This window comes from Fopius arisanus, unplaced genomic scaffold (genome assembly GCF_000806365.1).
Source record: "Fopius arisanus strain USDA-PBARC FA_bdor unplaced genomic scaffold, ASM80636v1 scaffold00014, whole genome shotgun sequence".
Classification (NCBI taxonomy): domain Eukaryota; kingdom Metazoa; phylum Arthropoda; class Insecta; order Hymenoptera; family Braconidae; genus Fopius; species Fopius arisanus.
Genome location: NW_011887753.1, coordinates 1,235,518 through 1,260,063, shown reverse-complemented (window position 1 = coordinate 1,260,063; position 24,546 = coordinate 1,235,518). Strand labels below are relative to the sequence as shown.

Genomic DNA, 24,546 nt, shown 5'->3' with positions numbered 1-24,546 from the left:
ATTTTCACTGAAGGTGAAAAATTCGGAATTTTTGTAAAAGTATCAGGGGAACATGACAATCAAGGAGCTATTCACTGAAATTTTCACTGCAAGTGAAAAATTCGAAATTTTTGTAAAAGTATCAGGGGAACATGACAATCGAGGAGCTATTCAGTTTGTAACCAATATTTCGATTTATTAGTCAGTTACAAAACAAAAAATTGAAATTATTTAAAAAAAAAAAATGAATGACGGCGGGATCGAACCCGAGCCGTCGGCGTGGTAGGCAAGCACGTTACCACTAGGATAACGCGCTTATTTTAAAACCATAATTTCATTAGGGGTATATATTTTGAAAAGGTAATTTTTCAAAAAATTTCAAATTTGTTAATTTTACTGAATATCTTCTCGATTTTCAAAAATTCAGTTTTTAAACAATATTTCCATTGATTAGCCATGTATAAAAACAAAAAATTGGAATTATTTGGAAAAAAAAAATGAATGACGGCGGGATCGTATTTTCAAACGCCCTTCGCTTCACTCTGGGGGAAGAATCGATGAGGATTCTTCGGCGGGAGCTTTTCAAATTTTTTATATATTCCACAAATTTTATTAATTTATAAAACATGTATTTCACATTATTTCTTAATCATCAACAAATCATTTTGTTTATGCCCGGAGCTCAAATTAATTAGATAATTCAATTTTTTTAACGGAAATCTTATGTCCGTTAAGGGAGCGGGTGGATATGTGAGTGATTAACTGCAAATTATCGATTTTCATACTGGTTGTTAATTCATACGATCGAAGAAGGTGTGCAACCATGATCCTCAGGACCATCAAGGCATATCGGGGCCCTAGGCAGCTCCTGGGACCACCGCTGAAAGGAATATAAGCGTACGGATGACGATCCTTAGAGTTCTCCGGGGTGAACCGTTCAGGAATAAATTTATCCGGTTCACTCCAGTACTTCGGATCTCTGTGGACTGCGAAGGGTAGCATCATCACCGAACAATTCTTAGGTAGAGTGCAAGTGCCTAAAAATTCATTCCAATTATTCCAAATAGCGTGAGATTTCCTTTCAATCACGACCATACCACTACGAAAAGTATAAATTACTCAGTTTAATCTCATCAGTTGTTTTTCTAGGAAGTACCGGTCCCACGGGGAACAGTCGAATCGTCTCTCGAATTACCAAATCGAGGTAATTTAATCTCTTGGTCTCCGGCTCGTTTATTGTCTCGTTTCTCATCACCTGAAGAATTTCTTTTCTTATTTTTCTCTGGAATTGATGAATTTGTTCATTTTTCACATGTATATCCCTTTAAATTCTAATATTTCGCTCCTTTCCACATAAACCTATAGATCTGTCTATCGATTAATTACAATAAAAAGCCAGTACTTATTTTTTCATACTTGAGCTTCGGGGTGCATTGCTATCATGAGTATCAGAAGACACGAGATGCCCTCCAATGTCTCAAAAATCTGTAAAATTGAACATTTGAATAAATTCATAATTTTATTCACTGAAGCTATCGGAAAATTCCGAGTGATTAAAATGCACTTCAACTGATACTACTGAATATTCAAAGCCAGTACAAACAGCAATAAAAACGGTAATTAATTCGTATCGTATCTCCACCGGCGTCAACTCCTGGGTTTTCATCATGTGATCAACGAGAAAATGTAGCAGGGGCATATTAATGATGTCTTCAGTCTTCGCTGGTTTGTAATTATCCACCGCCTGCGAGACATTCTGCAATTGATGAAAAAAAAATCATAAGCGCACAGGCCCTCAATCGATTTACGTACATCATCGATGAATTCGTGTGCTCTCTTGATAATTTCCGAGTATTCTCTCCCTTTTTTTGTGATACAGAAGAGAGAGTAAGGGTACAGCCAGGGTCTCGCCATTCGATAAATCGTGGCATGCAATGCTCTGTAAGAAAATACCAACAATAAATATGAAAAACAATAAAGAACGGAAAAATAAAATAGCTCTTGCTATCAGAGAGTAAAAGGGGAGTTTTAAGATTAAGAAATTTTAACGGAAACACATCCTTTCGTTTTTATTTACGTTTGAGTCTCCGTCAAGAACGGCATGACTTCGCCATTTTCCAGAATCGCTGGACGTCCCACTAACGTTTCTGTAATGTAAATAATTACATAAAGTTTTTCATTCATAAAATGTACTAAGTGAAATAAAAACGAGTGAATTCCCTGGAAAATTGTTATTCATTGCGTTCATGTACGAACCGAGAGTAATATCGCCAATAAAAGATGTGATAAACTCAATGACATCGAATTCTCCTGTGTCAACTTTCTCCTCGAGTCGTTTAACAAGTCCCCGTGATTTAAAATTGAATAATTTAGCGAATCTATCCATCACTAGACCGCCATTGAGCATCGGCTGTATCAATTTCTTGTGGGCTCTGTAAGAAGGACCTGATCAAACGATAATTAATTAATTAGGTAACAACAAGATGATTACAAGAATTTTGTCATCGAGTAATCACCATTGGCGTTTATGAGACCGCCGACTACCCCAGGTTCCATTAATTTGTAGACATCATCCTTGTGAGCAGCTTTCGAAGAAGAAATGATAATCTAAAAAATATGGACATTTCATCATTAATTAAATAAACTATCCGATTCCATTATTAATTATTCAATCGACATCATTAATTCTTCAATCAGAAATCGTAAGAAAATGATTGGTTTACTCCAATTAAATATTATTACTCAAATAATTATTTCACAATTGAATATTAATTACTTGTATGTCCCGAGGATTAGGGACAACAATTTTTAGGAAAGGCCCCAGCCAAAATCGAAACGTCTCTCCATTCATGTCTCGACTCATTTTCGAAAGAGTGAGAATAGCCTCTAGAACATTGAATATCAATCAGATAATTATCCCAAGTATTAATGAATCCTAATTACTCTCGGTGTCTCTAATAGCGAGGGCATTTCCAATCAGAGGCAGAGTCTTAGGGCCCGGTAGAGTCGCTGCAAATTTTACGAGCTTTCCCCTGTCCTCCAGGAATTGTTGAATATCCTCTCGATACCGGAGGAATCCCCTCAAAATAATTAATACCACAACGAAAAAACCTGGAAGTAAAATAATTAAGTGTAAGATCGATTGGATAAATGGCGAGATTATTACCTAGAGTGAAAAAATTGTCTTGAATTAAAGACACTGACTGCAACCAACTCATCATCAAAATTATTTCACTAATGATTATTATTTATTATTACACTTCACAGAGTAATTATGATACAACTATTTTCCCCGGGATGTGATAACTAACTGACGAGAGGCTGAACTATTGATTCCTGAGTACAACTGCTGATGTAGATTTTTTTAAATCTAGTGAAGCCTGTAATTAATGGAGTAATCGCACCTGTAATTAATGCAGTTACGAAACGATCCCACGAAAAAAGTGGTTTGAATCGATTAAACCTCTCAATCCCTGAGAATTAATTACGTCATTCAATTTATTTATCAAAAGATAAACGGGAATGCTCCATAAATTTGTTCATAAATTAATGTAATGATTGAATAAATTCACGATTTGATCCTTTCGATGAAAATCTTGTGCCCATCAGCAGATCGTGTTGATACGTGTGTGAATAATTTCAAATTCTCGAGTTTCATAGTTGTCGTTAATTTATATGATCGCAGGATGGATGAGATCATGACTTTTAACAGAATCATCGCGTATCGAGGACCCACACAACTCCTTGGGCCTCCACTGAATGGCACGTATGCAAAAGGATGACGATCTTTTGAATTTTCAGGACTGAAACGCTCAGGGATAAATTTATCCGGCTCAGTCCAGTGTTTTGGGTCTCTGTGGGCTGCAAAGGGCAGCATCATTACACAACAATTTTTTGGAACAGTGCATGTACCTGAAAATGACAATGAATTGTTAAAAATTTCACTGCACGCCTGAATATATTTTAATTACTCAGTTTAATATCGCCGGTAGTTTTCCGCGGTAAAATCGGCCCCACGGGGAAGAGTCTGATGGTCTCCCTGATCACCATATCAACATAATGCAATTGTTTAGTCTCTGGTTCGTTTATTGTCTCGTTTTTAAACACCGCAAGCACTTTTTCTCTCGCTTTTCTCTATAATTAATTAATTTATCTTTCAGCATTTTTGTGGAGATCTCCAGAATTTTTTTTTATTGAATTTTTTATCGAATTTAATTTAATACCTGAACTTCAGGATGCATCGCTATCATCAAGACCATGAGACAGGCCACGCCTTCTACTGTCTCGAATATCTGAAAAATAAATAGTTGCGATATTATTAAAAAAATATCACCGATTAATTCCGAGTGATCGGGGACAATCGATAGTACGAACACCGAGGAAAAGATTGATCAATTGGTATCGAATGTTCTCCGGTGTGATCTCATTAGTTTTTATCATGTAATCAACGAGGAAATGTAATGTCGGCATATTGATGATGTCTTCGGTGGTGGCAGGCTTGTGATTCCTCATCGCCGCAGAAATTTCCTGAAATAAACTCAAAATTATAAATATTGTGGATCACAGATTCGTATTACGTACATTATCCATGAACTCATGCGCTCTTTTTATTATTTCTTCGTATTCACTTCCCAGTTTGGTGAGACGGAAAATGGAGTAGGGGTAGAACCATGGCCTTGCCATTCGATAAGTTGTGGCATGCAAGGCTCTGCAACAAAATTTTTACAAAGGAAAATCAAATATTGCTGTTGAAAACCGACGACGGTGGCTGAATGGCAATAAATAAATGGGGACAGAGTGAAGAGTCTTGAAAAGCTGTTTTGAATCCGCAGATATGAGTTTTTTCCTTTTTTCGATATGATTTTTCTGTCGAGAAATATTCAGGGTTGAATATTCTTAACGATTTTCATGAAAATTGTCAATTTTTTGTAAATTGTTAATTTGTTATTTACATTTGCGTTTCTGCAAGAAATGGTGTTACTTGTCCATTTTCCAGGAGTGCCGATCGTCCAAGTAATGTTTCTGCAAAATAATGATAAAATATTGTTAAATAAGAAAGGAAAAATGATAATAATTGAAGACACGAGGTGAAGGAATAATGTCGAATGTTGAATATTGATGATTGCTGATCGTCACTGATGATTTACCAACCGAAAGTAATATCGCCAAGGTAAAAGGCGAGATAATCACGAACATCGAATTCTCCTCCACCGATTTTCTCTTCGAGTTGTCGAACGAGTGTCTGCGATTTAAAATTGAATAATTTAGTGAACCTGTCCATCACTAGACTGCCATTGAGCATCGGCTGTATCAGTTTCTTCTGAGCTTTGTAGATTGAGCCTGAAAAAAAAAACATCCGATTAATTAATTGAGGACAATACTGCATCAAGGCAATCCAGAATTTTTTATCTTCTCCCGAAGGCTCTCCTTCCCCAGTACAGACCATTCGCATTTATCAGGGCTCCAATTATTCCTGGCTCCATCATCCTGTAGATGTCATCCTTGTTCGCTGATTTCGTGGATGTTATGAGAATCTAATGAGGTAATTTTATCTGTGGTAATTTAATATTTTTCATATATTCACCAACACCCCATAATTATTTTTTCTCAATTAATTATGAATTGTTACAAACCTGTATGTCATCGGGATCAGGGACCACAACTTTCAAAAGAGGTCCCAGCCAAATTCGGAACGTCATGCCATTCATTTCCCGGCTGATTTTAGACAGCGTGAAAATAGCCCCTGAAATCACGTGGAACCCTTGAATATTTCTCCCACGAGAATATATTCTATAATTTATATTTATATTTATATTTCTCCCAGTGAAATATATTCTAAAAAAACAGAAATTACTGTCGCCGTCGATTAATGCCAACGCATTTCCAAGGAGCGGTAAAGTTCGCGGACCGGGTAACTTTCCAGCGAACTCGATGAACTTCTTTCTGTCCTCGAAAAATTGTTGAACTTCCTCTCGATGACGGAGGAATCCCATCAAAACGGTCAGGATCACGAGAATAATACCTGGAGATACCGATCCACTTTAATCCACAATAAACGTAAACTTTTCGTTATCAAATATCATTTAACGATTTCCCGGGATTTCGGGATTTAATGGGATTTTAATTCAGGGACGCAGATGAATTATTTGCAATATTAATATTAATTGATATTTCACTGATGAATAGCTCTAGGGTAATGAACTTGAGACGTACCTAGTGCAACAGAAGTTGCGGTGACCTGGGTCAGAGAAATCATTATCAGAAATGAGTGAATGAATTCTCAAGTTTATCCACTGAGAGTCGATTCGATACTAAATTGCCAATGCAATCGCTACTTTTTCTTCTGCAATTCGATGTAAGACTGATTAACGCAGTCATGGCACGCGCGTTTGAAAGCCATCGATTGCGATAATCGGCCTTGGACACTGTACTTGGAGATATAGCTCATCATCATGTGAATGAAAAAGTTATTTTACAATGGTCGTTTGTCTAGGTGTCAGCGATGGGAAGTGGGAAATAATTTGAGACGTTCAGTGTATAGATTCATGATGCGTTTATTGATATTTAATATTCTTAATGATTTTTACAATCAGAGTGAGTGAGGATTAAAGTTTTTGGATGGATAGTTTATATCCGTCGGAGCTTCGGGTGGATATGTGCGTGTGTAGCTGAATTTTGTCGAGCTTCATGGTTGACTCGAGGCGATATGATCGAACAACGTATGCAACGAGAACTTTGAGACTCATCATGCCGTACTTTGATCCGGGACAGCTTCTGAAGCCGCTGCTGAAGGGTAGATAGGCGAATGGGTGACGGTTTTTTGAATTCTCCGGGGTAAAACGTTCGGGGATGAATTCCTCGGGTTTGTTCCAGTAGCGGGGGTCCCTGTGGGTGGCGAAGGGCACCATGTACAGAGAACAACCCTCTGGAACAGTGCAGCTCGCTGGAAAAGTCAGTGAATTATTATCGAAATGGTTTGTTTGCGGTGAGATAATTGAGTTGAATGGGCAGTATGAATTACTGAGCTCTATCGGTTCTGTCGATATCCGAGGAAGTAAAGGACCCACGGGGAACAATCTTATAGTCTCTCGAACAATCATGTCGATGTAAACCAACTGGCAAATAGCCTCGGTGGTCACTTCCTCATCACCTACAACCTCTTTAACTTCACCTCTCGCTTTCTCCTGAAAAATCATCGACATCGTTAACTTCACCCGCTCACTCCTCCAATTCTGAATTTTCATTGAGGAAATAAATCGGATCTATTCCCTACTTGAACCTCAGGATGCATTGCCAGCATCAGTGTTACGAAGCACAAAAGTCCTCCTATTGTGTCATTCAACTGGAAATAACATATTTTAATTATAATTATTGTCAGTAAACAATCGCCTAATAATTACGGATAGAGAACGTACTCCAACGAAAGTTGTGGTCAGCTCGTCACGAACTTCTGGTGGAGACCAGGCGCCATTTTTCATCACATGATCAACAAGAGAGTCCACCAACGGACTCATAACTTTCTCATGTGATGTCTGGTACTCGTTCTTCTTAAGTTCAATTACACTATTGATGAATTCATGTGTCTTGTCGGTTATCCAGTAAAAGTCTTTCCCTCTTTGCGTCAATTTAAAGATGAATTCTGGATAAAGCCAAGGCCTCGCCATTCTGTGAGTAAAAATATTCAGAGCTCTGAAAGAAAAGGTCCTATGATTCGATTTGAAAATTTGTCGATAGGATGAATCTGTCAAGTAATTATATCATATCGTACTGATCTCCTCTTTCGACAAATGGTTTTTGATTCTCCGACGTGACAGCTTCTGCCATACCCAGGATGGTTTCTGCAAGAAATCAAGAGAGAAGAAATCAAGAGAAAATAAATCAATCTCTATTCAATTATTTTAAATTACTCACCGAATGCTAGGTGGCCAATACAATGCTTAGCGTCTTCTTCAACATCGAATTCCCCGATGTTCACCCTTTCCTCTAAACTTGCAACATACATCTTGGCGTACCGATTGAACAACTCCACATATTTGTCCATCACCGAACTGTGATTTAATATCGATAGCAATAGCTTCTTGTGGTACCGATACACAGCCCCTGAGGAAAATCACAAATGTACTGGAGAGTAATTTAATTCCTCACCTGAATAATTTACCTTCTATGTTGATGAGTCCGTACTCGACGATTGGCTTCAGCAATTGGTAGACTTCGTCCTTTCGAGTGCTCTTCGATGATGAGAGGATTATCTGAATCAGAAAATTTTTTTTTTACTCTCTGGAGACAGTAAGTCCCTTTTTATTGGGGAATTAAAAACCTCAAAGTCCTGGGGATCCGTCACTATCACTTTGAGAACCGGTCCCAGCCAAAACCTGAATAATGGGGCATTCAAGTCACGACTGATTTTCGTGAAAACTAAAGAGGCCTCTGAAATTATTCATCAAAATTTTACATTCCGTCTGTTTTATACCGTTTTCCCCAAAATTCACGGTTTACTCATTTCTTCATTTTTCAGGAAATCTCAGAACGGTGCGAGCATTCTCTGCGTTTTTTCAAAAATTTTAAAAACAATTACGAAACTATTATTACTATTATCGCATAATATTTTTTATTACTATTACTATTATCGCATAATATCTTTTCGCGTCAATGAATTAATTAAAAAATCGTGAATTTTGGCGGAAATTTATATATTTAAAAAATATATATATTTTTGGAATTACTATCGCTCTCCCATAATTCTAAAGCATTTCCGAGAATAGGCAGTGCTGGTGGTCCTGGCAATGTCTCAGCGAATTTGAGAAATTTTTCTCTCCGTTGTAAATATTCGGAGATATTTCTCCAAATGTTCATTCCACCTCGCAGAAGAGACGACAGAAAAATTTCTGGAATCAACCGGTAGTTGAGATTTTGGAATAATAATTATGACGGAAAAATACTTACCCAAAGAGATCAAAAGTTGTGACAGAAATTCGAATGATTCATTGAAGACACTCATTTTAATTTGAACGCAGAAGACGAATGAGAAAATCCAAGGAGTTGGATTTTATTTTTCTCGCAAGAACTTCGTAGGACAGTTGATAATGGAGTGAAGGTATTCTTTAAGAGCAAGCGTCCCACTGCAAAATCTGAATGGTCATTTATTTTTATTTTCCAAGTTTCCCACCCCAAAACAGGTTTTTGGGTGATCGTCCTTGGCCACGTTGAAGAGCATTCATCTCACCCCCTTACCTACATCTCCCCACTCTTCAATGTCAATGGGCCCCTTTTCCTTTCTACATGATAATTTGACTTTGACCATGAAAGGGTTGATGCCATCACGCAATTTCTCGCAAAGACGAAAACCACGCGTCAACTGTCAGCGATTGCATAAATATTCTTTGAAATGGATCTTCAGGATAAGTGAACAGGTTTGGGCCGGTAGTGAGCATGGACACGTATCACTTGCAACATTTTATTACACAATTTTTATAAAAAAAAGGAACAATTCTAGTAATTAAACCTCATCGTGATCGATATTTGAATCAATTGTTAGTTTTTTTGATAGATAATTTATATCCGTCGGAGCTCCTGGTCGATATGTGCGTATGCAACTGCAGCTGATCGAGTTTCATGTTTGACTCGAGGTGATATGATCGAACAACATGTGCAACGAAAACTTTGAGACACATCGTGCCGTACTTTGATCCGGGACAGCTTCTGAAGCCGCTGCTGAAGGGTAGATAGGCGAATGGGTGACGATTTTTTGAGTTCTCCGGGGTAAAACGTTCGGGGATGAATTCCTCGGGTTTGTTCCAGTAGCGGGGGTCCCTGTGGGTGGCGAAGGGCACCATGTACAGAGAACAACCCTCTGGAACAGTGCAGCTCGCTGGAAAAGTCCGTGAATTATTATCGAAATGGTTTGTTTGCGGTGAGATAATTGAGTTGAATGGGCAGTATGAATTACTGAGCTCTATTGGTTCTGTCGATATCCGAGGAAGTAGAGGACCCACGGGGAACAATCTTATAGTCTCTCGAACAATCATGTCGATGTAAACCAACTGGCAAATAGCCTCGGTGGTCACTTCCTCATCACCTACAACCTCTTTAACTTCACCTCTCGCTTTCTCCTGAAAAATCATCAACATCGTTAACTTCACTCGCTCACTCCTCCAATTCTGAATTTTCATTGAGGAAATAAATCGGATTTATTCCCTACTTGAACCTCAGGATGCATTGCCAGCATCAGTGTTACGAAGCACAAAAGTCCTCCGATTGTGTCATTCAACTGAAAAGTAAAAATATTATTCCCGCTGTCGTTACGTCGCCACATCTATCATAAAAAAAAATAAATCATAAATCACCCCAACAAATGTCGTAATAATCTCATCTCGCACTTCAGGCTCACTCCATGCACCTGTTTTAATCACATGATCAATAAGAGAATCCAACACTGGACTCATAATTTTTTCATGCGATGCTTTGTATGCACTCCTTTTCGTCTCAATCAACTGAAAAACGAATTCATCAAATCCAAAATAAAATCACTATCTCTGATTTAATTACATTATTGACAAATGCATGCGTCTGGCTGCTTATTTGATAGAAATCTCTTCCTTGTTGGGTGAGTTTGAAAATTGTCGACGGATAGAGCCAAGGCCTCGCTATTCTGTTTATAAAAATGCCCAGAGCCCTGCAAAAGACTTGTTGATCAATCGATTAATCATTCAATTCAGGGACGAGGTAAAATCGTCTCTCTAAATCTTCAATAAATTACAAGACACTAGATTATAACAATAGATTAAACAATTATCATTTAATAACGATCTCCAACGAGCGATTATTAGAAAGACCATTCGTCCTCACTCTCTCCTGTCATCAGCATCATCTACTCACTGATCTGCTCTCTCCACGAAAGGATTATTATCCTTCAATTTGGAATTCTCAACTATTCCCATTAATGTCTCTAGAAAAATTCAGAGATTTCAATTTTATTTTCCAATTCCACACGAATCACTCACCGAATGCTAGACGCCCGATACATCGTTTGACGTCTTCCTCAACATCAAATTCCCCATTGTTCAATTTTTCTCCTAGACTCGCAATAAACAAATTTGCGTAATTATTGAATAACTCCACGTACTTATCCATTACCGAACTGTGATTTAATATCGATAGTAACAACTTCTTGTGGCCGCGGTACACCGCTCCTGTAAAAACACTTGTTCATAGAAAAATTGAATTCCATTATTACGAGTAATTACCTTCTGTGTTGATTAAACCGTATTCCACAATCGGTTTAAATAATTGGTAGACCGGATCCTTGTGTGTACTCTTGCCGGATGAAAGTATTATCTGAAATAGAAAAATCATTCTGAATTGATGCAAAAAAATATAATGTTGTTGCGGTTTATAATTATTTAATGACTCGTAAAATGTGATCACGCCAATGATAATAAAATGTAAAAACCGGTAGTTTTGGGTAAAGGTGACAGAACATTTTTAATTCATACAAATGCGAACCTCGAAGTCCCGGGGATCCGTCACTATCACTTTAAGAACTGGTCCCAACCAGAATCTGAATGTCGGTGTATTCAAATTGCGACTGATTTTAGTAAAAATCAATGAAGCCTCTGAAATAACAAATATAATTATCTACATGTCACTCGACAAGGGAGTGCTCGATCAATAGGCTAATTACTATTGCTCTCCCATAATTCCAAAGCATTTCCCAGGATGGGGATTGTCGGAGGGCCAGGTAATGTTTTTGCGAATTTCACCAGTTTTTCTCTTTGCTGGAGATAATCGCGGATATCACTCCACCATTTGACACCAGATAGAAGAAATGTAATTGATAGGAGAATTCCTAGAATGACTCACGATTTTTTATTTAAATGTCATTTAATTTTATTTAAATTTCATTTAATTTTATTTAAATTTCATTTAATTTTATTTAAATTTCATTTAATTTCATTTGAATTTCATTTAATTTCATTTAATTTAAAATTGAAAAGAATGACTTACCGAACAAATATTCAATGTGCGTCGCAGAATCGAATGTTTCGTTGATGAAATCCATTTCTATTGATGACCTAGTTATCTAATCACTAATTTGGGTTTACACTGGCGGTAGCACTGCTGATCATGAACTGATATCTCTTTCGAGAAGAGTGTATCTTTTTACGAGGTCGCTAAACAGGATCCAACAATCATCAGATTGTTGAATCGATCCAGCCATTCCCCAATATATTAGCATTTTATACTGCCGAAAGTTGTTTAACTCTTTTATTTTCAGAATTCAGACAGAAACACGACATTAACTTTAACCCACAGCTGCCTAATTTATTGCAAACTGATAAATTCGGGACTTTGTTTGGGAAATTCTAAGAGACAAACATCCCTTTTTTATTCATTCCAAAAGAATTACACACATTTATTATTAACTTCTGATGCACGATCAATCAGATAAAAACAGGGAAATCCAATCGAAATTTTCCTCACACTCGCACATTCAATTCGCGATTTCAGTTCAATCATTTTCCAGATCTCTCAAGGCAGAGAATAATTATGAACTAATGAAAATTCGGCTAATATTTAATTAAAAACTTGTTCATCAATCAACTTTGTCCAGCTTCACGTGGTACCCATTGACAGACCTTGTGGAAATATGGGTATGTATGGGCATCGTCTCCAGGTTCATCGACGACGACATTTTAAAATTCCTCAGGATCTGTGCGATGACGATCTTGACGCAGACGACACCGTATTTAGGACCTGGACAAATTCTCGGACCACCACTGTAGGGTACGAAGGCGAAGGGATGACGATCCCTCGAATTTTCGAAAGTAAACCGCTCAGGGATGAATTTCTCAGGGTTCTCCCAGTGCTTCGGGTCTCTGTGCGTTGCAAAAGGTAACATAAAAATAGAACTACCTTTTGGAACGGTGCACTCCGCTGAGGATTAAAAAACATAAACAATTTCCATGTAATTATTACCGATGATTACGTGTGTCAAGTGACACTTACACAGTTTCATTTCTTCAGTGATTTTTCGTGGAAGCACAGGACCCACGGGGAAGAGTCGGATCGACTCTTTGATCACCATGTCAAGGTACTCCAAATTAGTTGTTTCAACGTCGGTTATGTAATCATTCTTGATTGTGCTATTTATCTCGGCTCTGACCTTCTCCTATGAGCAAAGAAGTGAATGAAAGGTACATAATGGAAAAAATCGGTTTACATACTTGCACTTCTGGATGCATTGCAATCATCAGCAGGATCATGCAGCATAAACCCTCGACGGTCTCGAATAACTGAATGACAAAAAAGTACAGGTTTACTCAGAAATCTTCACCTTTTCCGGGAATTTTCATTATTGCGAAGTTGGTGAATTTCTGAAAATATTTTTTCAAGTGCCAATTTTTCAAAAAATTAAAAAATTTAAAATCACTCCACGATGGATAATTCGCCCTCATTTCGGATCTGCGGCCCGTCCGGAATTCAGAACTGTTCGCTTCTCCCGGGAATTCCCATTATTGCGAGATTGGTGAATTTTTATTTTTTATTTTTCAGGTACCAATTTTTCAAAAAGTGAAAAATTAAAAAATCACTCCACGAGGACTAATTCGCCCTCATTTCGGATCTGCGGTCCGCCGCTACTCAGAACTCTTCACTTTTCCCCGGAATTTTAATTTTTGCGCAATTGGTGATTTTTCAAAAAATTTTTCAAGTGTCAATATTTTGAAATGTCAAAAAATTTAAAAAACTCCATTTGTTTTACGCTACTTACACCGACGAAAAGTGTAACGATCTCGTATCGAATTTTTTCAACTGTCAAATCACCATTTATCATCATCTGGTCAACCATGTAGTCGAGGACAGCCAAGTTGTAGCGATCCTCCGAATGCAGCGGTTTGTGATTATTTATCCTCTTTATTATCTCCTGATCAATATACGCGTGAGCCTCTTCCACTATTTTCGAAAATTTTCTTCCGCTGTTCGTCAACGAGAAAATAATATCCGGGTAAAGCCAAGGTCTCATCATCCTATAGCAAACAATGTGCAATCCCCTGGAAAATTCAAGTTGAAAATTTTTTTTGTGCCTAATTTTGTAATTTGATGTGACGAAATGGGAGTTGGTGAATTTACTCTTGAGTTAGTTTTAAGAATGGACTGGGCTGTCCGCTCTGGCAAGTTCCTGGCATTCCAGTTAATGTTTCTGGAATATAAAAAAAAATCGAGACATCGTCAATTCTTCGATGATCAATCATTTATAATTCTGCAATTGTAGCTTTTGCAATTGAAGATTTACCGAAAGCAACATCCCCGATACAAAATCCAATGTGTTCATGCATGTTAAACTCTCCTGTCCCAACTTTTTCTTGCAGACGTTTAACAAGAATGGAACTCTGGTAATTAAATATCTCAGCGTATCGATTGACTGCAATATTACTATTGATTATGGGCGTCAGTAATTTCTTGTGAGCTCGATATATTGCACCTGAAAATATGATTCTTCAAAATTAATAGCAAATAATCACGTAAACACGTCGCACGTTTGTGCATTTACATAACAGGATTTGTGTACAGTGATTTTTACCTTCTGAATTAATGAGGCCATTGACGACAGCTGGCTGCATCAACTGGTAGACATCATCTTTTCGAGTGGCCTTTGAAGACATCATGATGATCTACCATTCAGGGAGTTCTCAGTAAATTTCCAAATATCATTTTTATACGAATATTCAGATAAATAACGCACCTCGAGGTCGCGGGGATCAGTCACCACAATTTTTAGAGCCGGTCCCAACCAGAACCTGAATGTACTCGCCTTTATTTCACGCCCGATTCTCGTCAGGGTTAACACAGTCTCTGAAATTATTAATAAAAAATGCGTTCAGATCTGCAGGATTGAAAATTGATAATTTATTTATGTGAGTAATAAATCAATGAAATTCCCCAAAAGATTATTAAATTCTCATAATTAAATTACTGTCAGTTTCCCATAACATCAAGGCATTTCCAAAAAAAGGGACTGTCCGTGGGCCTGGTAATGTTTTTGCAAATTTAATGAACGCGGATCGTTGTTGCAAGTAATTTCTGACAGGATTCCACAACCGGAGGGTTAATAAGATTGTGAGAACTCCTACCAGGAAGGCTGCAACGATAAAAAAAATTTAGAAGAAGAAAATTCAGGGGAGGAATAATAAATTAATAATAATATATTATAAATTTGCACTCACCGAATGGCGGAGAAATGGGCAGAATTGCCGTCATCGCGGGAATGAAATTGATTATCAATAAAATATCGGAATTTACGGGAAACTGCTGCTTGGTGATATCGGGATGATATTATGAATGAAAAATAAATATCATCGATGACGATACTGAATGAACTAATGTTATGTATCCCCAGGACTTATATTTTCATCATCTCATGATTGAGGAGGAGGTGGAAGCGCTCATTACAATTCAATTGGTATATGTCTCGAAAGAAACTTATTTATGCATTCGTACATTGAGAAAAACGAATCTTATATTTATCTATGATATTACGTTTTTGTGGTGAAACCAATTTTGTCTAATTGTCAAACCGAATGTTTAAAGGATTTTTCTTCATCTGTTTGATTTAAACTCATAATTAGGGAGATAAAAATGGAAAATAAAATAGAGATGAAGATTTAAAAATAATTGTTGAGAGAGAGTGAGTGATAATTTTTTTTATGATATTGCTAAAAATGGAGAATGTATGGCAAGTTTTTAGAATATTAAGTTCTCTTATCTAATATTAAGAAACTTTATCTCTTCATGTAAACTGGTTTAATTTCGCAATAAAAAAAAAACATTTGAATTGCGGATTTTTTTGCGTAATGCATCCCATTGGGACTGTCCGTAATGATTAATTGTTTTGATCAATCGTGTAATTCCCATTTCTTTGAATTTTTCGCTCTTCTTTCTTCACATAACACTTTTTTGTTTTCGTGCGTTTCCGCGTAATTATTTATTTCTTTCTACACGCATGATAACGCAGACTTCAGCTACACGTGGATTTGAAAATATTCCCCACAAAAAAATAAATAAATATAACATGGGAACAGAAATCTGTGCGGAGTGCAGTGGACATGCCAGTCTGCGTGTGGTCATTACATTGCATGACTGAAATTCCACTCAAACGAAAGTATCATTATTGCTAACAAATGGAAACGGATGATTTTTTATAATGACAATAATATATTCCATCTGTACAAATCTCGGTGCAATGTAATTCGAATATTTTTCATCTGTCGTTTATAATTGAATAATCACATAATTAATCGAGTGTCTTTAGGGTAATTTGAGAGTCATTAAAAAATTCTCTACTGCATCCAGGAATTCTTTATGAGGGGCAGACAGCGTTGGAGGAGAACTCTCATCACAGCGAACACCAAAAATCTCTGAGCAATTTTTTGAAACCAATAGATTCTGCAATTGCAGAAATCACCGTTTTTAACGCTCATCATTCTTTCATCATTGGAACGTTAAAAAATATGTGTGAAAAAAAAATTATTCTTATCTTATCGTTAATTTCGGATGCATTTTGTTACAGCTCACGGAAATGCGGTAAACTTCTGTCCAAGTTCGATAAAAAATTATTAATTATTGATAACACGATCGAATCGTCGATGAAATTAATTTTTTTCTTTTCATGAAAATCCATTAAAATAAAAAAAAAGCATTAAGCCTCGATTAAATTTTACAACTAAAATGATAAAGTGTGGATAATTCGATCGACTCGATGAAAATCATTTCCTTTTCACGTCGATCAGCGCTTATTATTTATTTATTCTGAACGCACGGTACGCGGGCGACACGTAAACGATAAGAAAATTAAATTGATCAAATATTTGCGCACCCCGGGGGAAGCGATATCCGAGTGAAAATTGAATAACTCCGTTTTTCCATACCGGGAAAATAGAGAATTAAATGAGCGACGTACGTTCCTTTGAAACGAGCGGATGCGAAAATTGAATGGAGAGACACCGGAAGTGCCAGTATCAAGGGAAATTGCTTGTAAAAATATATTTACATTGCCGATTGTTCCCGCTCCATTTTTCCCGAGGCAATGCATAAAAATTCAATAACAATTTTTGAAAAATACCCTCTCGGGGTATGTATCGCCCTCTCGGCGTAAAAGACCGCATTATAAATCTTCTTTATCGATTACAGCGGAATTAACAATCCATTTGCGATAATTTAAACATTAAACTTCCCTTCAATTTTGAAATTTCTGTTATAAAATTAATAGCAGTACCTTCTTATAAATAAATTATAAAACATGAAATTTCAGTTTTTCACTTTTCATTTTTTTTGTTCAATCAAATTGTGTTCTGAAATGGTATTTTAACTGTTTAAATTAAAATGTTTAACTCGATAAACAATAGCACATGTTGGAGCTATTGAAAATATAATCGGAGTGACAATTGTTCTATTAATAATTGCAATCGGCCCCGAGGATTGTGATAGTCCATCTGCCATTGCATTGCTGATAAGAAATGATACATCTGTCAGTTTTAGATAATCGCATGTACATCCAGTGGCAATTCCTTTGAAGCTCCGACAATTCCGACAATTCCGATGATTCACACCTGCAATTTTTTCAATCGATTATCAATCGAGCACCAATTGATTATCAATTGCTCCCCTATCAAACGCGGAGGCCCTCAAGGAGACGAATAATTAATAGATTATATAAAAAAAGCATGACTAAACGTTTCATAACGTCACGTCTTTATACGTCCGTCGATTATTGCGTCGGCGATGAAATCCAATCATCTCCACCCAAAAAATTGTAAATTTATGGAAATTTTCATACATCGATTTTTAAAAATAGACAATGAGTAAAAAATAACACTCCGGTGTCGGTCTAGACCCCGCAAAAAGGTGAATCGAATTTTTAATATCGGTTTATTGGCTGAAGGCGATGGGATCACAGGAAAACACCGAGGGGAGGATTTTTAATAACTTAGGGGCCAAATATTCGGGGGAAGTGGAAAGTCTCTGGAAAAAAAATCGAGGATAATCTCATGATTATCCACAGGAATTATTCTCGTGAATTGTATTTACTTCAATAAATTAATTTATTCACAACGCGAGACGTTTTCCCCTTTTTCTCGCCAGTTTTTAATAAATATCTTTGAATATAAAAAAAAATTTGGGCGTCAGTTAAATAATTATCGTTTTCCGACTCGTTGACCATTTTTTTCCGTAGAAATTCTCATGATTATCCGTTCGCTGATGATTCCAATTCAATTTATAGAAATCTGGGGGAATCAAAAAGAAATATTATCTCATCTCTTCTACAATTTCGCCTCTCGATTTCCCAATTGTATTACGTTATGTTTAATCATCATCATCGATCAATCCAATTATGGGCATTCATTCGGAATATGGTACCAATCGAACTACTGCCTTCGGACTTTTTTTTCTTCCAAAATTCCCAAGTCATCGGACAAAATCGCGGTTTTTCGTGGGAACGATCGCGACGTCGACAGCTGGACGATCCGACAATCTAATCAACCCTATCAGTCATCCTTATCGACAGTAGGTTGGCGAAATATTGGGGGCCAAGAGTCATCCATTTGCTGAACTCCTGGGCTTCCCCTTTATCCCTCATAATTATCCAACAGCCACTAATGAATTTTTCCCCAACGACTAAAACGCAATTCAAAAGGAAAAATCGGCTATCCCTGTAAGACCACAAATTAAATCTCGAGCAAACAAATTATTCAACAATTTAAAATCCCCAATAATATATAATTAACAAAAAAATATCTCCCATAATTCGACATGATAAAAATAAAAATACCAGTCAAATTTTTATTTTCATTTTTCATCATTAAAAAATAAATAAAACCGATAAAAACGATAATTTCCGATTTTTCTGCGTCACCGAGAGTCATCAGACGATTGTTTATGCGGATATGGATGAAACATTATTCTGTTCTTAAAATAGAACGGGAAATGGGGGATTGATTGATTGAACTATTTTTAGATGTAGGAAAAATGTTCATTATCCTCTGGTTATGACGCTCTGGATATGTTAATGGCTTCCCCATTGGTCCATGAAGTCCATTGCACGACGTGTTACCGGTAATACATTACGTGAGGTTTATGAACGCACGTGAGATTGTCATCGGCATCCAAGACCAGTCTGTGACGTGTACCTGACGCTGGAGTACGATTACACTATCGACATGTCGCAAAGTACTCAATGAAATCTCGAGATAGATATCAACCTGGTGTCCACTAAATACCGAAGCCCGAGTTGTTTACGGAGAAGATGCCACCGAAATATCTTGGATTTTCCCATACCCTATTCCAGAAATATCGATAAATTATATCGCGTCCTACGCGATATCTCTAAACGCAATTGCCGTGAAATTATCCTTTCTCCGAGTGACTCCCGTCGTTTAGTTCAGGCCCTATCACGCCTTGAACATTCACAATATTTATTATATTTAATACACACGCGGAGGAATGCGACGTCATATAAATCAATTTGTCCAGATGAATTCCCATTGAGTGCAGACAGGATAAAGGAAATCATCCTCCCATACTCATACCTCATGTGAGAAATAAATAAAAAATGCGATAATAGATAATAGATAATATTGGAATAGAGATATTCCAAAAATATGAATATCATTATTGCTAAATTGATTGATTCCCGATCTCGGTTAAATCCAATGAATTTTTTTTTAATTTTATAAATAATTGATTGGATTTTACGTTATTTTATTTATCGATTTATTTGGAGGTATTAATTCATTTGAAGTTATTAATTTATCGAGATACGAGGTGGCGTATCTTTAATTAATATTAATTCAATAAATCTCGAGAGAAGCCCCTCGTTCATTTCCGCTGTAGATTTTTTATGAAATGTCACAATCAACTTAGATTGTCCGATAATAACCGACGAATCACCCGAATATCATTGACCTAATGTTCCCACCCGGAGTTAATGAACTCATTAATTCAAATTTAATTGTCATAATTTCACGTTAAATTAACAACAATTCACGAAAGACCCGTAATTTTTCATATCGCCAACGAATTTTCCCCTAATCAACCGCTCGTTTCAGTGAAATTAATTAATCAGTCTAAAATTCAATGACCCCATGAAAAAAAAAATTCCGTAAACAACGGAATTTTTCCGATCATCGCCCCGGGCATCACCGAATTTTCGGACGAATCATCGGACCCAATTCATCATATCATTGACCTAAAAAACTTATCTGGAGCTAATGAACTCATTAATTCGAATATTGGTTTAATTTCACGTTAACCGCCGCAATAAATTCAACGAGGACTAATTAAAATTCCCTCAACAATTATCTCCAACCGCATTAACTGACAAATACACAGGGCCTATTAGCAGAAGCCTTTGAGTGACAATAAATTATTTAATTAAATGATGTCTCTCAAAAAATGCGCGGGAAGAGCAGAAATTGTTCGATCCTCGCAAAATCGCCGCCCGAGAATTTTCATATGAAATTAATAAAAAAAGGGTGGAAGGGGTTGAAAGGGGAGGAATTAATCATCCCATCAATTCGACCAAATCCCAATTTAATTTAGCTTGACACATTTATCATAGATGACCCACTTTTTATCCGCGTCCTTGTGAAACGTTTCACCGAATAAAAACGATGTGCCCTAAAATGTCCATATAACCGATCTCTCGGGCAATTACACCACACGGCTAATGAACTGAATAATCATTAAATTTCCGGGAATAAATGGGTGGTGAATATGATTAATATGAGATAGTAGGGATGGGGTCGTTCAAAGCCCTCGGCACCCTACGTGATTTTTTTCACGGACTACAATAATAAAAGGGGCTAAATTCCAGAGAATTGAGGTAATCGAACATTCTGTAAGGTTAACGACATTGATATTCCGGTGAGACAACGATTTCGCTCTCACTGGGGTACATTTTCTAAAAATATACCGGTTTTTCTATTTTCGTCGGGATGACGCGCTGAATTAAGTCGTGTGTAATTCGTTCGAGCCGAAAACCCGCCCATTCAATGACGCTTCAGCACTGACCTTACGCCTTTTGGCATGTCGTTTCGGGGGGGAAAGATGGATAATAAATTTCTTCATACCGAACGGCCAGTCGGTAAGTACTGCCAAGTGAATTTTTTCCCATTCACTATACCTCAAATTCCCCAATAGCGAAAATTTCCACCAAATTCAATATCAGTACGTAATTCCTGAAATTTTTATGCCACCGGAGATCCGGTGGTTACAACTCCCTGAAATCTGGAGTTATAATAAAATCTGTGGGAAGTCATCGAAAGTCATGGGCAGTCATTTCATATTGGAATACCAGGTCAAATGATTTCTGATGATTTTGTGTAATTTTTTATTATTCCATGATTTACCCGATTTAAATGAATTTTCTTCCAGTCGCAGGCGATTTCAGGGGATTTTCTCCTGATTTCATGATTTTAATCAATAAAATTTAATGAATATCGCGCTGATTTCCCGTCATGTCAGATGATTCGTGGCGATTTCATACGGAATTATTTGGATTCACACTGGGGTCTCACTTCAATCCTCTGATTATGAGGGTTTGAATTTTAATGTCATAAATGATTATGAGGGTTTGAATTTTAATTTCATGACGTCATGGGCTGATTTAGATCAGACCAACACAGGAATTCACCTGTCCACTTGAGCCCTGAAACTCGGAAAACCCCGTGACGCATTATCAATTCCGATATCGACCTGCGATCGGTCGTCCATCAGGGGATATGTGATAAGGTGGCATTATAATAATGGCGTTTTTTGAGGGTGATCCCGTGAGAGGCGTGGAAAATTTTCTCGTGAAATGATAACGATAATGTGGCGTGATGAATTTAATTTCTAGACAGATGTGATGAAAGATGCTGCGTATTTTAATAATTCTTTCATATTTTAACAGCGAATTGCGCCCTTGCCACCGATTTTTATCGTAAGACTTACTAATTACATTTCATTACTCATCAGTCATAGAAATCAATCCCTTATCGATTGGACTCTGAGTTCTCTCGGGTGAGTCGAGGGAAATTTCGGTGTTAGAATCGCGCGGACTTAATTCTGACACGAAAATAATTTTTAAATCATCAATCTTCCAATTGATAATTTCGAATAGACGAATTAATGAAGATAATTATCATAATTGGCGACTGTTGAGAGCCAATTTGTGGTTTTATAATAATTAATTAGGAGTGTATAAGTGTTAGTGGTAATTTAGGAGTGACACGTGAGGGATTGAGTCTCCAAATAATTAAAATACCGTTTATTGCACGTAATTTGGATTTTTAATTTACATAATTCAATGTGCAATTGGTAAAATAAAGTCATTTCTTCTGATGACTCGCGAGCTGGACTGATGCAATCGGTGTCTCAGGTTAAAGACGATATATTAATCCAGTGAATCGTACGTCTGGGCATGCACCTGGTGCAGGTATCCACGAGTCCGGGATTTCCTCGAAGTCAACTCGATTTTTTTCATTGATCGACCCATTGTGCCTGTAATTTGGCAAAAGAAACGGCGAAGATCCACATTTTTACCACCGGAAATACCTCACTTGGGTATGCCGGGTAAATTTCATGGAATTTACAGAGGGGAGGGGGAGACTTCAGAGAAATTTTCTCGGAGAAAGGGCATGTGATGATACACGCCCCGGAAATTCCATTTTATTTCGCGGAGCGAAAGGTGCCTCTATAAAAAAAAAGTCGAAAATCGAAAGTTGAAAATCGAAAATTGGAAATCGAAAATCGAAAATCGGAAATCGAAAATCGAAAATCGAAAATCGAAAATCGAAAATTGAAAATTGAAAATTGAAAATTGAAAATCGAAAATCGAAAATTGAAAATTGAAAATCGAAAATCGAAAATCGAAAATCGAAAATTTGAAAATCGACGGCTATTAATTGAAATCATTGAAGTGGATGAAAAAATATTTCTCGGCTTCCGGTTGGAAACTTCAGTTGGCCCGTGGTCAAAGATCATTTGAAACTCACCATGACCACGGGAATCCCGCTATCTCAAATTCCAATAGAGTTATCAGCGATTTCAACGACGCGAGCATATACCGGTCTCAACGAGTCGAAGGACAGAATTGCGTGAAAAAAATGCAATAGCCGGCTTTCACTAATTCCCCAGAAACTCCTTCATCGCTGGATTTTTTCGGAATGATGTAAGCATTACCATTTAGCGCCAACAGGCTAATGACTCTGTAATTATGCCGGTTATTATTGCCTATTAGGTAATCGTAATTGGTGAATTGATGAACAGGGCGTACGTGCCGCTGCAATGAGAATTAAATTCCGTGTTTTTTAATCCGTTTTTAATTCGTTTTTTAATTCGTTTTTCAATTCGTTTTTTAATTCGTTTTTTCTTTCATGCGTTTATCAATTTATTTTGATAAGATTTTTTACTTATGGTATTAAGCTATCGATATGTCTATCGTAATTCGACTATTGCAGAGGTCAAGGAGAATAATTCTATTTCAGACTTGATGATAGAATTCGGCCGTGAAAAAATTACAATAAGTTTAGATAAAAAGATCGGGTCGAACACGTGGAACCGAAGATTGTGTGTTTTCGGGGAATATCTCTGGTGAAAAAATTCGGAGATTATTTGTTTTGCTGATTTTTCAGCTGAATCGATGGAGAAATCAATTTTTCGAGGGAATCATCAATCGGGACTGGAGAAATCAATTTTTCGGGGGAATCATCAATCGGGACTGGAAAAATCAATTTTTCGGGGAATCGTCAATCGGGACTGGAAAAATTCCGAAAATTATAAAACAATCTGGTTTTTATCTGTAATTTTTTCAGATAAATATTGGTATTATTATTCTTACGTAATTGCATGGTCATTAAATGGCTCTCGTTAATTGAACCATGGGGTGAATTTTGATTTTCGTGGTGAGACATGTAAATCTTCTCGATTAAGACAGCGTATGTGACAAGTCGTGCCCCCAAAACCGACCAATGAAAATGCTCAGACTCTTGAATGAAATCAGTGAATCACTCGTTTAATCGAAGAATAAGAGGCTCCGACTGGTGTTTCCCGCGAAACCTGAAATAGGTTTCCACCATAAATTTTTTACCGAACAAATAAGCTATTTGAAAACACCCACGCGACGAAAAATCGTCAAGTGCCTGAACGATGTTTCATACTTTTTATTTTATCCCAGCGAGGCAATTGGCCAAATTTAGGGTGCAGGTCTTCACAGGTCTGCCACGAGGAATTCCGATAGAATTCATCGAAAGAGAAATCTTTTGGGGAATACCAGAGGCTTTTTATTACGGGGAAATAGTGAACCAGACGTTCACCCGAAATCGCAGGTATGAAATTGAAATATATTTTCACGCGAATAATTCTTCTCCCAGATTAATCTCAACAAAATCCGCCTAATGTCAATTAATTCGTCAATTAATATTCTCTGAATTAACCACCATCGAAGAATTATTATAAATATTAAATAAATTACCGAAGCACCTCCGAATTTTTAACTGAATTAATAAATTATCAATGATAATCACCATTAATTGT

At 36.9% G+C, this 24,546-nt stretch overlaps 4 protein-coding genes across 7 annotated transcripts; all 4 read right to left on the bottom strand.

Moving 5' to 3' along the window:
• Window positions 1-583: 583 nt before the first annotated feature.
• On the bottom strand, window positions 584-3,358 carry LOC105263310 (cytochrome P450 4C1). Of its 4 annotated transcripts, none has more exons than XM_011299438.1 (11): window positions 3,146-3,358; window positions 2,923-3,090; window positions 2,756-2,865; window positions 2,471-2,586; window positions 2,236-2,411; window positions 2,057-2,126; window positions 1,792-1,918; window positions 1,583-1,735; window positions 1,396-1,464; window positions 1,099-1,261; window positions 584-1,016 (listed from the first exon to the last, which is right to left on the bottom strand). In XM_011299438.1, the coding sequence occupies exons 1-11, from the start codon at window positions 3,198-3,200 to the stop codon at window positions 667-669; spliced, it is 1,557 nt and encodes a 518-aa protein (XP_011297740.1). In that variant the 5' UTR covers window positions 3,201-3,358; the 3' UTR covers window positions 584-666. The 4 variants fall into 4 exon arrangements, with proteins under 4 accessions (XP_011297740.1, XP_011297742.1, XP_011297741.1 ...); XM_011299440.1 differs by having other exon boundaries at window positions 1,099-1,234; XM_011299439.1 differs by having other exon boundaries at window positions 2,236-2,424; window positions 2,496-2,586.
• Window positions 3,359-3,459: 101 nt separating this feature from the next.
• LOC105263312 (cytochrome P450 4g15) lies at window positions 3,460-6,323 on the bottom strand. Its single transcript, XM_011299442.1, has 11 exons — window positions 6,193-6,323; window positions 5,834-6,001; window positions 5,613-5,722; window positions 5,423-5,513; window positions 5,131-5,319; window positions 4,932-5,001; window positions 4,561-4,687; window positions 4,354-4,506; window positions 4,203-4,271; window positions 3,951-4,113; window positions 3,460-3,891 (listed from the first exon to the last, which is right to left on the bottom strand). The coding sequence occupies exons 1-11, from the start codon at window positions 6,233-6,235 to the stop codon at window positions 3,548-3,550; spliced, it is 1,527 nt and encodes a 508-aa protein (XP_011297744.1). The 5' UTR covers window positions 6,236-6,323; the 3' UTR covers window positions 3,460-3,547.
• A 260-nt stretch (window positions 6,324-6,583) lies between these two features.
• Window positions 6,584-15,338, bottom strand: LOC105263385 (uncharacterized). Its single transcript, XM_011299572.1, has 27 exons — window positions 15,201-15,338; window positions 14,951-15,115; window positions 14,720-14,829; window positions 14,558-14,648; window positions 14,270-14,458; window positions 14,107-14,176; window positions 13,748-14,027; window positions 13,203-13,271; window positions 12,985-13,147; window positions 12,575-12,912; window positions 11,223-11,313; window positions 10,980-11,168; window positions 10,855-10,924; window positions 10,525-10,651; window positions 10,323-10,469; window positions 10,178-10,246; window positions 9,926-10,088; window positions 8,923-9,024; window positions 8,703-8,864; window positions 8,297-8,406; window positions 8,138-8,228; window positions 7,891-8,079; window positions 7,748-7,817; window positions 7,395-7,668; window positions 7,253-7,321; window positions 7,001-7,163; window positions 6,584-6,922 (listed from the first exon to the last, which is right to left on the bottom strand). The coding sequence occupies exons 1-27, from the start codon at window positions 15,232-15,234 to the stop codon at window positions 6,585-6,587; spliced, it is 3,933 nt and encodes a 1,310-aa protein (XP_011297874.1). The 5' UTR covers window positions 15,235-15,338; the 3' UTR covers window position 6,584.
• LOC105263309 (cytochrome P450 4V2) lies at window positions 9,432-10,907 on the bottom strand. Its single transcript, XM_011299437.1, has 5 exons — window positions 10,855-10,907; window positions 10,323-10,651; window positions 10,178-10,246; window positions 9,926-10,088; window positions 9,432-9,847 (listed from the first exon to the last, which is right to left on the bottom strand). Exons 2-5 carry the CDS (start codon window positions 10,419-10,421, stop codon window positions 9,504-9,506), a joined length of 675 nt encoding a protein of 224 aa, XP_011297739.1. The 5' UTR covers window positions 10,422-10,651; window positions 10,855-10,907; the 3' UTR covers window positions 9,432-9,503.
• Window positions 15,339-24,546: the final 9,208 nt, after the last annotated feature.